At 42.5% G+C, this 13731-nt stretch overlaps 1 protein-coding gene across 6 annotated transcripts in view; it reads left to right on the top strand.

Annotated features, from left to right (window-relative positions):
* plcg2 (phospholipase C, gamma 2) overlaps positions 1-13731 on the top strand; it is a 29675-nt gene that overhangs the window by 15321 nt on the left and 623 nt on the right. For all 6 annotated transcript variants that reach the window (XM_072695741.1, XM_072695743.1, XM_072695746.1 and 3 more), the window contains 15 exons: positions 643-843; positions 1527-1646; positions 2128-2308; positions 2843-2911; positions 4435-4544; positions 4752-4848; positions 5658-5724; positions 5944-6110; positions 7089-7191; positions 7371-7574; positions 8674-8813; positions 9450-9561; positions 9666-9845; positions 9932-10020; positions 12644-12840. In XM_072695741.1, the coding sequence (XP_072551842.1) occupies positions 643-843; positions 1527-1646; positions 2128-2308; positions 2843-2911; positions 4435-4544; positions 4752-4848; positions 5658-5724; positions 5944-6110; positions 7089-7191; positions 7371-7574; positions 8674-8813; positions 9450-9561; positions 9666-9845; positions 9932-10020; positions 12644-12840 (2037 nt within the window). The remainder of the gene's footprint in view (positions 1-642; positions 844-1526; positions 1647-2127; positions 2309-2842; positions 2912-4434; positions 4545-4751; positions 4849-5657; positions 5725-5943; positions 6111-7088; positions 7192-7370; positions 7575-8673; positions 8814-9449; positions 9562-9665; positions 9846-9931; positions 10021-12643; positions 12841-13731) is intronic.

The raw sequence follows: 13731 nt of genomic DNA, 5'->3' as shown, positions 1-13731 counted from the left end.
TTTATTATCACTCCAGCAAAGTTTCAAATTTCACTTCAGTATTTATCTGCACCAGTAAATGTGTGAGATATGAAAATGCAGTTCTGTTTGTGCTTGGTTTGGTGCTGTCTGTTTAGTTAACAGCCCACATGTAAAATAAGAGAGGGCTAATCTGGCTGCATTAGCCATGTGTGTATGTGTATTCGTCTGTAGCCCTGTTGGTGCTACTGAAGCATTTAATTTATTTAAGTAAATCCAGTTTCAATATCACCTGGTCTCTGGCCCTCTCAAAACGCTTGAAAAATGCACCTTACGGGGGTCAATAACAAGCGTGCGGCATAGTGAGGGCTGGTCAAAGTAGAAAGCAGCCAATCAGAGGCCTTTCTGCCTTAGATGGGAGTGTTAACATTCGGAAGGTCGTCGCCCACTGCTACATAATAGAGGGAAAAATTCTCATGATTTCATTGTCATTTTAATGGGGAGATGGAAAGGACACAGCCAACCTGAATTTTCAACCCCTAGGGGGCGCACTAGCCGGCTTTGAAACAGTAAAACTGTCTTTTATCAGTATAAATATGTAGTTTCTTGTAGGATAAATCCATTGTTTTACCCAAATGCAACAAGCACTATCATTCCCTGTGTGTATTTGTGTGTTTTGCAAAGGCGCAATGGGAGAGTTCAGCACTGCCGGATCCGTTCGACCTCAGAGGGCGGTCACACTGTGTTCTTCCTGACGGACAACCTGCACTTTCCCAGCGTGTACTCCCTGATCCAGCACTACAGGGATAACCCACTCCGCTGCCATGACTTTAACCTACGCCTCACCGACTTTGTGCCCCGGCCCAACCAGCACCTGCAAGAGCAGTGAGTGGTTACTTTGGAGATACGGGTAACACGCCATGGCAGAAATTGAGAAAATTTTAATCGCCTATGTATAAAAAGCTACAATCAATTCTAAATATTTGTGGACACCCTTTCTAATGAATGCATTTAGTTACTTTAAGTTGCACCCATTTCTGACACAGATGTGCAAATGCACACACACAGGCTATCTAGTCTCCGTGGAAAAGTACTGCCAATAGAATAGGACTCTCTGGAGCAGATAAGCATGAACCTTTTGTCAGGCGTGGGCTAGAGGGGTGTAAAGCCCCCAAGTTACTGAACAACTACCGGTGTGGTGCCGTGGAATGATGGTTGGTGCTCCATCCTGAGCAATGGTTGATTGCTTCATTTTAATAAATAAAATAGAGGTTGAAAATGTTTCAGATTTGGTCACTTAAACCCCCCCACAAAAAAATCTAATATAAAAATATAAAATATAAAGAATGACCCCTTTAAACTCCTGCATCGCTCCACCAGTATTACGAGACAACAGGTAGTTGTTCAGGCTGCACCGCAGTTTTAGACAATTACTGGCAGTGTACACATCTGACTCAGTAACTAGGAAGTCTGTTTAGATACATTCCCAGGGGCCTAATTTAAATATGCTTTCAAATGGGTTCATTGTTACAGCAGGGCTTTAACAATGGTGGTTTTCTCTTATGCAGGTGGTTTTACAGTAACTTGAGCCGAGGGGAGGCAGAAGACTACCTGCTGAGGATCCCTCGAGATGGAGCTTTTCTCATCAGACAGCGAGAAGAACCAGACTCTTACGCCATCACCTTCAGGTGCTGCTGTTTTCACCTTACTCACTCTATGTTCCTCCTCATCGTCATTAAAATATGTGATCGGCAACCCTGCTTATACCAGGCTTGAGAAGTATACCATCGCTGCCACGCAAAAACCTCGTAACCCCACAATGGTCATTTCACAGAATAAACTTAACTGTTAATGGAAGTTAATGTAGAAAGATTTTGGAGCATTTCTATTGGTCCATTTATCATGAAATTCTGATACAATATAAAGAACTGACATATTCAAAATAGCTGATGTCAAAAAGTCAAAAAAGAAAATCTGCACAAATGGAGATACAGAGTTTTTGCATGACAGCAGAAATACTGTATACTTTCACAACATGTACACTGCTTTATGTGATATTCCCAACATTTCCAGACTCAACATGTGATGAGATGAGATGACTTTTGTACAAGTCTTAAAAGCAGGGAGGAATAAACGATCATTGCTGTTTGGGTTTCTGTGGTACCGCAGAGGCGAGGGCATGGTCAAGCACTGTCGGATCCACAGGGAGGGCTCCATGTACGTGTTGGGCACCTCCAGCGAGTTTGAGAGCCTGGTGGAGCTGGTGAACTATTTCCGCAAGAAGCCTCTCTACCGCAAGATCAAACTCCGCTACCCTGTTACACCAGAGCTAGTGGAGCGCTTCAGCATGGTCAGTGCTTATGTGGAAAGATCTCAGGTTTCAGAACCTGATTTTACAGTTCAACAGTTTACACCTTCTCTGGGCTTATTGTTCAGTTATTGATCTTGTGACTTTCTTTCTTGTTCCTCAAATAACTTCAAAATATATATATATTATATACTAATATGCAAATCTAATCTACTGTCACTGTCACACAGAACCTTGCATCTCAAAAATGGCAACTTTACCGGAGAAGGATAAAGGCCTTCTTTCATTTGAATAGAAGTCAAAGTAAAAAGACTTTATTCCAGGTCATTTTGGGGCATTTCTATTGGTCGGTTTGTCATGTTATCTCAACACAATGTAAAGAACAACAACAGATAAAAAAAAAGTCAATAATGAGGATACAAGGTCTTGCATGACATTGGCGATATATGAGGTATGTCGTTTCAAGGGGATATTGTGGCCCAATATGCTGATTTTTAGGGTTAAAATGTGTTAAGCACAAGTGTTACACTATAGATTTCTACTAAATGTATTTTCCTCTTTTCGTCTTCTCCGCAGGAGTGCAAATCTGCTTCGCTTTATGACAGTAAGCAGTATGTGGAGGCCAATGAAATCGAGCCGTCTCTGGTAGGCACATACACTCACAGGCCGCTTTTGGAGGTCATTTGCATTATTAGCAGCAACTCGAGCAGGAAACTGGGCTGTTTGCTATCTCTGTGTCTCAGATAGGAAATGGATCTTCACTAAAGGGGAAATGAGCCGCAGCTAATACAGCAGTGTCATGCCTGAGTGTATTTGGTTTATACTGGGTATTACATCTGTGCTGCATCGCAGTGTGTGTGCTCTAGTATCCACCTTTACTTTGCCTCGTCAGCTCATGATGTTCCAGTTGTGTTTTAGCCAGGATTCAAGTCCAGTCTAATGTATTTGTATAGCTCTCATTTCAACCTGATGTTGTCGTGAAGCAGCTTTACGGACAAAAAGACAATAACAAACGAAACAATAAAACCTGCAACCCTCAGTGAGCGAGCCAGAGACCACAGAGGCAAAAAAAAACTCCTTTGAAGCCGGAAGGAGAAACCAAGACTCACATGGGGGATGGGGGGGGGGGGGTGTATCATCCTTTGGTTCATACCACTTATTAATAACTAATAAATAACATAATGTCACCTTAGTAACACAAAAGTCCATTGTCATGCACCGGTGTAGTGTTACAATCACTAATTCAGTGTACTACACTATGTGTCCAAATGTTTGTGGACACCCCTCTTTATTCAGTGCATACATTGCTGACACAGATAAGCAAATGCATACACACACAGCTTGTCTAGTCCCTGTAGAAAAGTACTGCCAATAGAATAGACTCTCTAGAGCAGTTAAACATGAACTTATTGACGCCATGCCAAATCCAGGCGTGTTGGCTAGAGGTGTTCTCTGGGATTAGGGATGCACCAATCCAGCCTTTTCAGTTCCGATACCAATACATAAACTTTGTATATCGGTCGATACTCGATACAGATCCGATACCATTGCTGAATTAATAAACCATATACCTCACCATGTGGGAGAGACTTAAGGCATCAGGATTGACTTAACCGTAACTTTATATAATATAACAAATTAACTAACACATAGAGATAAATGTGCTAAATTGCCATTTGTCATTTATTTATGTGCACATGTAGTTCAGTCTCACACTAACAAATTAAATTGAAAGGATCGGTTCCATGGATCGGCCAAATTATCCAATACCCGATCCAGCTAATTTTGTTAATATCGGGACCGATATCCTAATATCCTAATATCGGATCGGAGCATCCCTATCTGGATTGATGGTGGTTGGTGCTCCATCTAATACTTTTGTGATGAATTGGGGAGTTAGGGATGAGATGGGGTGGTGATCATCCAACACCCTGATCTCGCTAATGTTTTTGTTGCTGAATGCAATAAAATCCTCACAGCTATGCTCCTCCAAAATCTAGTAAAAAGCCTTCTCTGGACAGCAGGGACAGTTACTCCTTTTTATAGTAACCTTGATTTCAGAAGAAAATCTATGACAATGAATGTGCAGGTGTCCAAATACTTATATATATATTTATAGTAGATATAGTGTAGATATAGTCATTTTGTACTTGTATGTTCTTATGCAGACGAAGTGCACAGTAAAAGCCCTCTACGATTACCGGGCCATGAGGCCAGATGAGCTCACCTTCTGCAAGGGTGTTGTGATCCACAACGTTACCAAAGAAAGCAATGGATGGTAAGACACTTCCTGTTATCTTTATGATGATATAAGAAGATCTATATAATCTATAAGTCTTAGTTTTAAAATTTTTAAATAACATTGATTAAACAAATAAGCTTGGATAACAATATTCTCTGATAATGATAAATAATAAATAATGACACAGTAATGACACTCTGTCTGTCTGTCTGTTGCTCGCTCTGTATGTGCTGACCCCTACAGGTGGAAAGGAGATTATGCTGGGAAAGTACAGCTCTACTTTCCTGCTAACTATGTAGAGGAGGTTGCCAACACTTCTGCAGCTGAGGTCAAAGACCAAGTGAGCAATATGCCAATATACCATTTTTTTTATATACGAGACCTGAATGGATGTATTACTGTATATACAGTGCCTATAAAAAAAGCATTCACCCCCTTCTTGGTCAATATCATTTTCAAAAACACTCTTTTACTAATGTAAAAGTGAAAACAGGTTTCTCGATAAATTAAATAAAATATATTATCTAAAATAAGTGATTGCATAAATATTTATAATATATAAATAATATTATAAAGTGACTGACCCAGTTTACTGAGTAGTCTCACAGTTAGTGATGTGAAGATCACCTGAGTGGAGTGAATGTAGTATAAAGAACCTGTCTGAAAAAGGTCCAGTCACGGGTTAATCAGTATTCCTGGCTACAAACGAAGACACCATGAAGGCAAAAGAACACCTCACACAACTCAGGGGGGGTAAGTCAGGGGGCAGATATTCTATGGAGTTCAGTTAGGTCCATCATTAAGAAATGGGAGGAATAAGGCATGTGTGTAAATCTGCCTAGAGTAGGTTGTCCTCACACACTGAGTGACTGCACAGGAAGGAGACTAATAAGGGAGACCACCAAGAAACCCATGACTACTGTGAGGGAGTAGGCTTGCCACCACCATGATTCATGTTGGGGGTGATGTGCGGTAGTTGGGTGTTGGTGGTTGGTGTCCACCAAACATAGTATCTAGCATCTCTGATGGCCCAAAAATTCCATTCAGCCTTTTCTCTTTACTGGCTTTATATATATATATATATATATATATATATATATACAAGCCATTTAAATGCATGCTTTCATGTGAAAATTGGTTCTGTTGCAGAATGATGAGGACAACCCACTGGGTGACTTGTGTAAAGGTGTGGTGGACATTTCCAAGTGCAACGTTGGTAAGAGTTCTTCTAATTTAGTTTGATGTAAAAGCAGCATCTCATGCCACTAGGATGCTAGGAATGTGGAAGGATGCATAGATGTAATTTTGTGGTACAAATGCTTTCAGTACAGTGAGAGAGCAGGACAGGTTAGAAAGCTGTCTAATGTAAGCTGCTGGTCTCAGGCGGCTCTTGTGTTTATCTGGACTGATGTTCTGTCCATGTTTTTGCCCTCAGTGCGTTCAGCTAAGCACGGCAAGTCTGTGGTGGTGACACTGCAGAATAAGGACTGTAAGGAGAACATGATGCCCTTTGACTTGGCAACAGAGACCACAGAAGAGCTGTATGAATGGTACCAGGTGGCCTGGGACATCACCCAGAAGGAGGAACATCGAGAGTTTGAGGTAATTATAATGTTTAAAAGTTAAAAAGTTTATATTAAAAAATATGTTTTGCTCTTGGGCTCCCTCTACTGTTGAGGAGTGTAGTTCACTTCTACACCACTGCAGTAAATACAAATCGCAGTTTGAGCGCCCCCTCATATACAGCTGTTCACATGCATTTATTGATAAAAAATGGACGTGAAAGAAGCATGTGGACTGAGGCGGTAGACAAGACAGCCATAATCTGCCTTCTGCCTTTAACCTGTCAGTGCAGCGAACATACATATACATGCTAGTGAGCAAACACACACAGTGACAGTGAGCACACATGCCCAGAGTGTTGGGCAGCCATCAGGGAGGGTAAAGGATCTTGCTCAAGGGCCCAACAGTGGCAGCTTGCAGAGCCCAGGTATCAGACACACAGCGCTGCAATCAATAGCCCTGTGCTCTACACGCAAGAGGTGGCGAGAGGTCTTGTGCAGCTCCACCAGTGTTCTATAGTGCAGTAGCAGATAAACATCAACCAGTTGGCATCATTCCTAATGCCAGACGTGGCACTGAGCTGTGGAGCAGTGGCACTGTGTTCTCTGGAATGATGGACGGTGGAGCTCCATCCAGTACTTTTGGAATGAGTTGAGGAGTTGGAGGATGAGGTAAGGTCATGATCATCCAACATCCTGACCTCAGTGACGCTCTTGTCGTTGAATACAATCAGGCTCCAAAACCTAGTAGAAAGGCTTCCTCTAGAGACAGTTACTCCAACAAAAGCAGGATCAGCTCTTTTTTATTACCCTTGATTTTCGGAAGAATCAATGAATGAGCAGATGTCCCAATACTTTTGTCCAAATAGTTTAGATTAAAAGCTGCTGTATGTCTTTATTTACTGTATTCCTAAAGATAAACAAGTAAAAAGTTGGCATAAGCATGTGGAAGGAGATTACTCTGCTATCTTAATAGTCAATGGATCATGAGTATCAGGTCTTAATCCTCTCCACACAGGTAAACAAGCAAAAGGAGTTGGAAACCAAAGACGTGGTGGCCAAAGAGATGTCCGACCTGGTCGTGTACTGCCAGCCCCGCAGCAAAGATAAGGATCGCTTTGGTATGACCTTTTTTTTTTAGTTCAGCGCTCATTTGCTTGATGTGTGTTTATCCCAGGTAGAGACTGATAGTCATCTAACCAGGACACGAGCAGCTAAATGAAGTATTATAATGGGTGCTGGCTGTGAGAGTATTCCCATCTCATCTGGGCTAAGTTTGTGCCTTTGTGTCTCCTGGCAGACAATTACACCTATAAGGAGATCCGCTCGTTTGTGGAGAACAAGATTCCTGGCAAAAACAGGTCGGATGATTTTCTGAGGTATAACCGCAAAGCACTCAGCCGCATCTACCCCAAAGCCCAGCGAATGGATTCCTCCAACTACGACCCGTACCTGCTGTGGCTGTGCGGCTGTCACATGGTGGCTCTCAACTTTCAAACTGCTGGTAAGACAGGAAAGCCTGGACTGCTTTTTTAATGGCATTTAGCTGGTGATCTTATCCAGAGTGAATTACATGTGAATCAGGTAGGAGATTGTAGAGTTTGGAGTCTTGCCCAAGGACTCCAGTTGGCGTCCCATTCCTAACACCCCCTAGCACTAGCAATGCTCCAGGCACTAGGAGGGTAAGGCCTTAACACATGACTCTTCTCAGCCATATTTAGCCAGCCACTGCCCCTGCCTCTTTTTTAGAGCTGCTGCCGATACAGCATTGCCAGGCAGCTCACATGCTCTGAGAAAAACGGTGGTTCCTCAGCTCCACCAGCTCCAGCAGATAGCAGACACCTGTACCAGCTAACATCGCTTTAAGAGTGATGAGGGGAGAGAGAGCGCCATCTACCCACCCACTGAAGGCAATGCAGCACGACCCAGGATTCAAACTTGCAACCCCTGGGAGATAGCGGCAGCGCATTTGACTGCTAAAGCTACTCATAAGATTTCATGATTTTATTAGAAAAATAATTTTAAAAGGTTTTAGTCTGTAATTTTTTAAAATATCTAATATTTAGATAAAGAAATGATCACATCCTTTTTTTATATATATAATTTCTGTGTCAAATTTTTCCCTTTTTCCTAAATTTGGTACTGCTAATAAACCCACCCGTTCGTAACTCCCCCTAGCACTAGCAATACTCCTGACACTACAAAAGTAAGGACTTAACACATGTCTCCTCTGATACATCTGAAGTCAGCCACTGCCTCTCTTCGAACTGCCGCAGATGCGACATCGCCGGGCAGCCACAAGCTATGGTCCCCAGCTCCACCGCAGCAGCTAACAGAAGCCTGTGTCTCAGCACAGGCGTGATGAGGGGAAGAGAGCGCCATCTACCCAATTGAAGAAAGCATGACCAGTTGTGCTCCCTCGGACTCAGGCCTAGGAATTACATTTTTAATTAAGAAGTCATGGTACAAGAAGTAGTTCTTAAGCCAGATGAATCTACATACCGTCTTTTTAGGTCCTAAATAGACAGTGTTACTCCAGGGTATGTTATTCAAATGTTAAACGTCTGTGCAAACTTCAACACTGCCTACTCTTTTCTCCTCAGATAAGTTTACTCAGCTGAACAGCGCCCTCTTCAGTCTGAACGGTGGTGCAGGCTATGTGCTGCAACCTGAGCTCATGCGCTCAGACAGCTATGACCCTCAGCAGGAGAACACCTTCGTCAAATTCATCCTCTCTGTCAGAGTAAGACAGTACTCTCACTCTCCAAACTCTTACAGTGTCTCCCAGGCACCTCTCCTAACTCATGTTATAACATTGTCTTATGCAGGTCCTATACCATACAGTACTGAGCAGACGCTGTAGGCACCTAAGCCCATTATTTTAACCCCCGTCTCTCAGCAGTAAGAGAGTTTTTACTGTAGAAGCTCCAGATCTCATCAGAACAGATAAAGCAGGTGAACATAAATCCAGTAAAAAGGAAAAACAAGAGCTTCTCATTCTGAAGAAAGAAAGTAGTGAGATCTTGTCGGTGAGCTAGTCTGAAGAACAGAGCTCGGTTTCTCCAGGTTTCTCCTGGACGCCCCCCAGTCCAGCCAGCACAGCGTGGAGGATGTGTTCAACTCCATCAGCAGCAGCAGCAGCAGCAGCTCACCTGATTTACCATCATTAAGCCCTGATTTACCACCAAACCAGGTGTTGATCTGAGGAGAACTCTAAATAATACTAGACTCCATGAGAGAGGAGAACTTTGGAGATGTTCTAATGCATCCTATTCAATTCCATCCAGTCCCTCTTAGTGTGTTATTTTTTTTTTTGTATATGCGAGTGAAACTGAGGCCTGTTATGTTTTCGATCACTTGATGTTTCTGCTTCTTGTAGGTGATAGCAGCCAGGCATCTGCCCAAGCCAGGCCGCAGCATCGTCAGCCCTTTTGTGGAGATTGAGCTGTGTGGTCAGACTGATGACTCCAAGTTCAAGACCACAGTGTGCCGTAAGGAATGGGGAAGGGAGGGAACAACAACTACTGGAATGTACAATATTTTTATCGGCCTGTTGTGATTTAGCTCAGTGTTTGACGCGAGTGTCTCTATGCAGATGATAATGGCCTGAACCCCGTGTGGCTCGGGCCCCACCGGCAGGACGCAGAGACTGTGACATTCACTGTGTATGAACCAGAGCTCAGCTTTCTGCGCTTTGTCGTCTTTGAGGAGGACATGTTCTCTGACCCCAACTTCCTCGCCCAGGCTACCTACCCTGTCAAAGGTGTTCGCTCAGGTAAGGTTCGCTCATGGACTTGTAACCCCACATGACTTCTGGACACATCTGAAAAAAAAGTCTTAAGCTATGTCTCCCTCTGTCAGGATACCGCTCAGTTCCTCTTAAGAATGGCTACAGCGAGAACCTGGAGCTCGCTTCTCTTCTCGTGTATGTTGACATACAGCAAGTAGAGGTAAGAAAACCGCCTTGTATGCTTTAACTCTGTAGAAATAAATTGTCACCTTCATGCAAAAAATCGTATCTCCAAAAAGGTAACACCTTATAAGCTTTCAGTGGAAGTCACTGGAAAAACTTTTGGAATGTTTGGAAAATTTTGGAATGTTTCTTTTAATCCGTTCATCATAAAATTCATCATCCACAATGTCTATGGATAATGGCAAAATGCACATGCCAGTGACAAAATACACCAACTGTCCAAATGTTTGTGGACACCCCTTCTAATGAATGCATTCAGCTACTTTAAGATGCACCTATTGCTGACAGAGATGTGTGAATACCTGAAGAGACATTTTGCCAATAGAATAGGACTCTCTGAAGCAGATCAACATGAATCTATTGGCACCATTGCTTTAGGGGAAGTCTACAGGGACTGCTGACTGTAAAGAAGCAGATTGGAGGGAATATGTATACACTATATGTCCAAATGTTTGTGGACACCCCTTCTAATAAATTCATTCATCTACTTTAAGTTGCACACAGATGTGCAAATGCATACACACAGACACAGCATTGTCTGGTACCGGTAGAGATGTACTGCTAATAGAATAGGACTCTCTGAAGCAGATCAACATGAATCTATGGGCACCATGCCTAGGACAGGTGTGGGCTAGATGGGTATAAAGCCCCCCAGCATTGAGCTGTGGAGCAATGGAATGATGATGGTGGACTTCACGAATACTCTTGTCACTGAATGCAATTAAATCCTCACAGTAGTGCTCCTCCAAAATCTAGTAGAAAGCCATCTTACATGGACAGTAGAGACAGAAGCGGGATAAACACCCAGTAAAGGCGCCCCATTACTTTTGTCCATATAATGCTAATCCAAATATATGTAGTGCCAGTGTTTATTTTTTATTAATGTTTATGTATTGCATTGTCTATGGCAGATATGTAGATGAAAACACAATTCCCATGTCAATACATATCTACCTTCCAGTGAATTCCTATGGTTTGTGACTTAAAATCAACTGTAAGGAAATACTGACTCTTCTGAGTTGACATGGTTCATATTACATGGCCTATGAAACGTCTACAGAGTTATATGGAAATTCATATAAGATTCTGTGATTTATACCAACACCAAATGTTTCTTGAAACAGCTGCATAACAATCAATGCACAGCTGGATGGAGTCTGGAGCTCTGGACCATTTAAAGACTTCTTTCTTAAAGACTTTTTCTGAGGTGAAATTCTTCTTGAGCCGGAGCCCTGCCTCCGCAGAGGAAAAACAGCCCTATATAACAAGATTCTGCCACCTTCACTTGACCGAAAGCATCGTGTTCTTTGGGCGAGCTCTGCTGGCTTTATTGCAGACAAGTCTTCTCAAATTAGGGCCAAACAGTTTGACCTCGGCCTAACCAGACCAGAGTTTTTACACAATTTGAAAAACAGTCTTGGATATTGGCTTCCATTTGCGATGTTATCTCACAGCTTTTCTGAAGAAAGCATGACATAGCTGTAATAGCAACTGTCTTGAACTTGAACAGTTTGACCTGCTTTAAAGGGCCTTTTAAAGAAAATAATATTTTACATGATGTTTTCCTCACTTATTAAATGGGAGAGTTCATTCTGTTCATATTGTGTGGAATTCCCGGATCCCACAGTCCATATATGGAAAGTGAGCTGCCAAAACAGCCCAGTTTAAATTCATCTTGTCATGCAAACATTGTACTTAACATCTCTGCTTACTTAGTCAATAGCAGTCTAGCTCCACCCACCATTCGGCCTGTACTGTGTTTTGATTGGGACACAATACAAGACAGCTAATTAGAGCAGAGCTTATTTACATATACATATACAGAAACATTGTTTAATTCATTGCCACAATTGGTCAACTTGAGCTAACTCAATCAACTTGAGCTAAGGAAGGATATCCGATCTGATCTGATGTGCCAGATTTTCTCCACATTTGATGATCTTATAGTCCTACCTAGAAAGCTGTAGGACACAGGTTCCCAACCCCAGACCTCCCTCAGGGTCGGGAACCATTGCTTTAGGGGAAGTCTACAGGGACTGCTGACTGTAAAGAAGCAGATGGGAGGGAATATGTATACACTATATGTCCAAATGTTTGTGGCCACCCCTTCTAATAAATTCATTTGTCTGGTACCGGTAGAGATGTACTGCCAATAGAATAGGACTCTTTGGAGCAGATAAACATGAACCTATTGGCATCTGACAATGTCAGATGTGGCTCGAAGGAGTATAGAGCCCCCTAGCATTGAGCTGTGGAGCGGTGGAAAAAAATGGTGCTCCATCAAATACTTTTGAGATGAGCTGTGGAGTTGCAGATGAGGTTGGGTGGTGATCATCCAATATCCTGACCCCACCAACACACAAGTCCCTGAATGCAATCAGGTCCTCACAGCAATGCACCTCCAAAACTGTCCCTGGACAGTAGAGACAGTTACTCCAACAAAAGCTGGATAAATGTTGTTGGTTTTTTGTTTTTTAAATATCATTGATTTCTGAAGAAACAATTAATGAGTATGTGTCCCAATACTTTATATAGTGTAGTTGTAGGTATATATATATATATATATGTAATATGTGTTCTCCCCAAATGTTCCTTTTTAGAAAGCAGAAGAGGAGTTATACTCCTCCTCCAGCCAGTTGCGAAAGAGACAAGCCGAGCTCAGCAACGAGCTCTTCCTGTACGATACACACACAGGAATACAGCGCTCAGCACCCTCCCATCTCCGAGACGACCTCATGCAAGAGTTCAGCTCCAACGAGAAGCAACTCCAGAGGATCAACGACACTTGCAAACAGAAGTGAGTGACCCTTACAGTCACATTTACACATGCCTTAAAAATGGCGAATGCCAGGAGAGAGAGAGAGAGCAAACATCCAAATATTATCAAAGTCATCAGAGTCCTGAGGCATCTTCATTCAGCAGCACATCACCTGCATGGATTGAGATTTACTGTTATCTATATCAAGATCAAGTCTAATCTTTTATGTGGTCGACTTAGTTTTTTACATCATCTTAGCATGATACTATACACTATATGTCCAAATGTTTGTGGACACCCCTTCAAATGAACATATTTGCTGCCATAGATGTGCAAATGCACACGCACAACTTGTCTAGTCCCTGTACATTTACATTTACATTTATGGCATTTAGCTGACGTTCTTATCCAGAGCGACTTACAAGGTTACTGGTATTACAGAGGAGGGTCAGTGTAGCGTTAGGAGTCTTGCCCAAGGACTCTTATTGGTGTAGTGCAGCATAGTCACCCAGACCGGGAATCGAACCCCAGTCTCCCACATGGTGTGGTAGCTCAGTGGCAGGTAGTGGTGTTATCTGTTGCGCCACACCAACCACCTGTAGAGAAGTATGGCCGATAGAATAGGACTCTATATCTCCAAAGATAAACACGAACCTGCCTAATGCCAGACATGGGCTAAAGGGGTATAAAACCCTGAGCTGTGGAGCAGTCGGGGATGATGAAGTGGGGTGGTGATCAGCTAACATCCTAACCACACTAATGCTCTTGTCGCTGAATGCGATCAAATCCTCAAAAATCTAGTAAAGAATCCTTGGACAGTAGAGACAGTCACTCCAACAAGCAGGATAAACTCTTTTTTAAGACCTTTGATTTCAGAAGAAACAATGAATCAGCAGGTGTCCCAATACTTTTGCCCACATAGTGTATAAA

Source organism: Salminus brasiliensis, chromosome 13 (assembly GCF_030463535.1).
Source record: "Salminus brasiliensis chromosome 13, fSalBra1.hap2, whole genome shotgun sequence".
NCBI lineage: Eukaryota > Metazoa > Chordata > Actinopteri > Characiformes > Bryconidae > Salminus > Salminus brasiliensis.
Note: the sequence above shows the minus strand (reverse complement) of the source record. Positions and strands in the feature narration are given on the sequence as shown.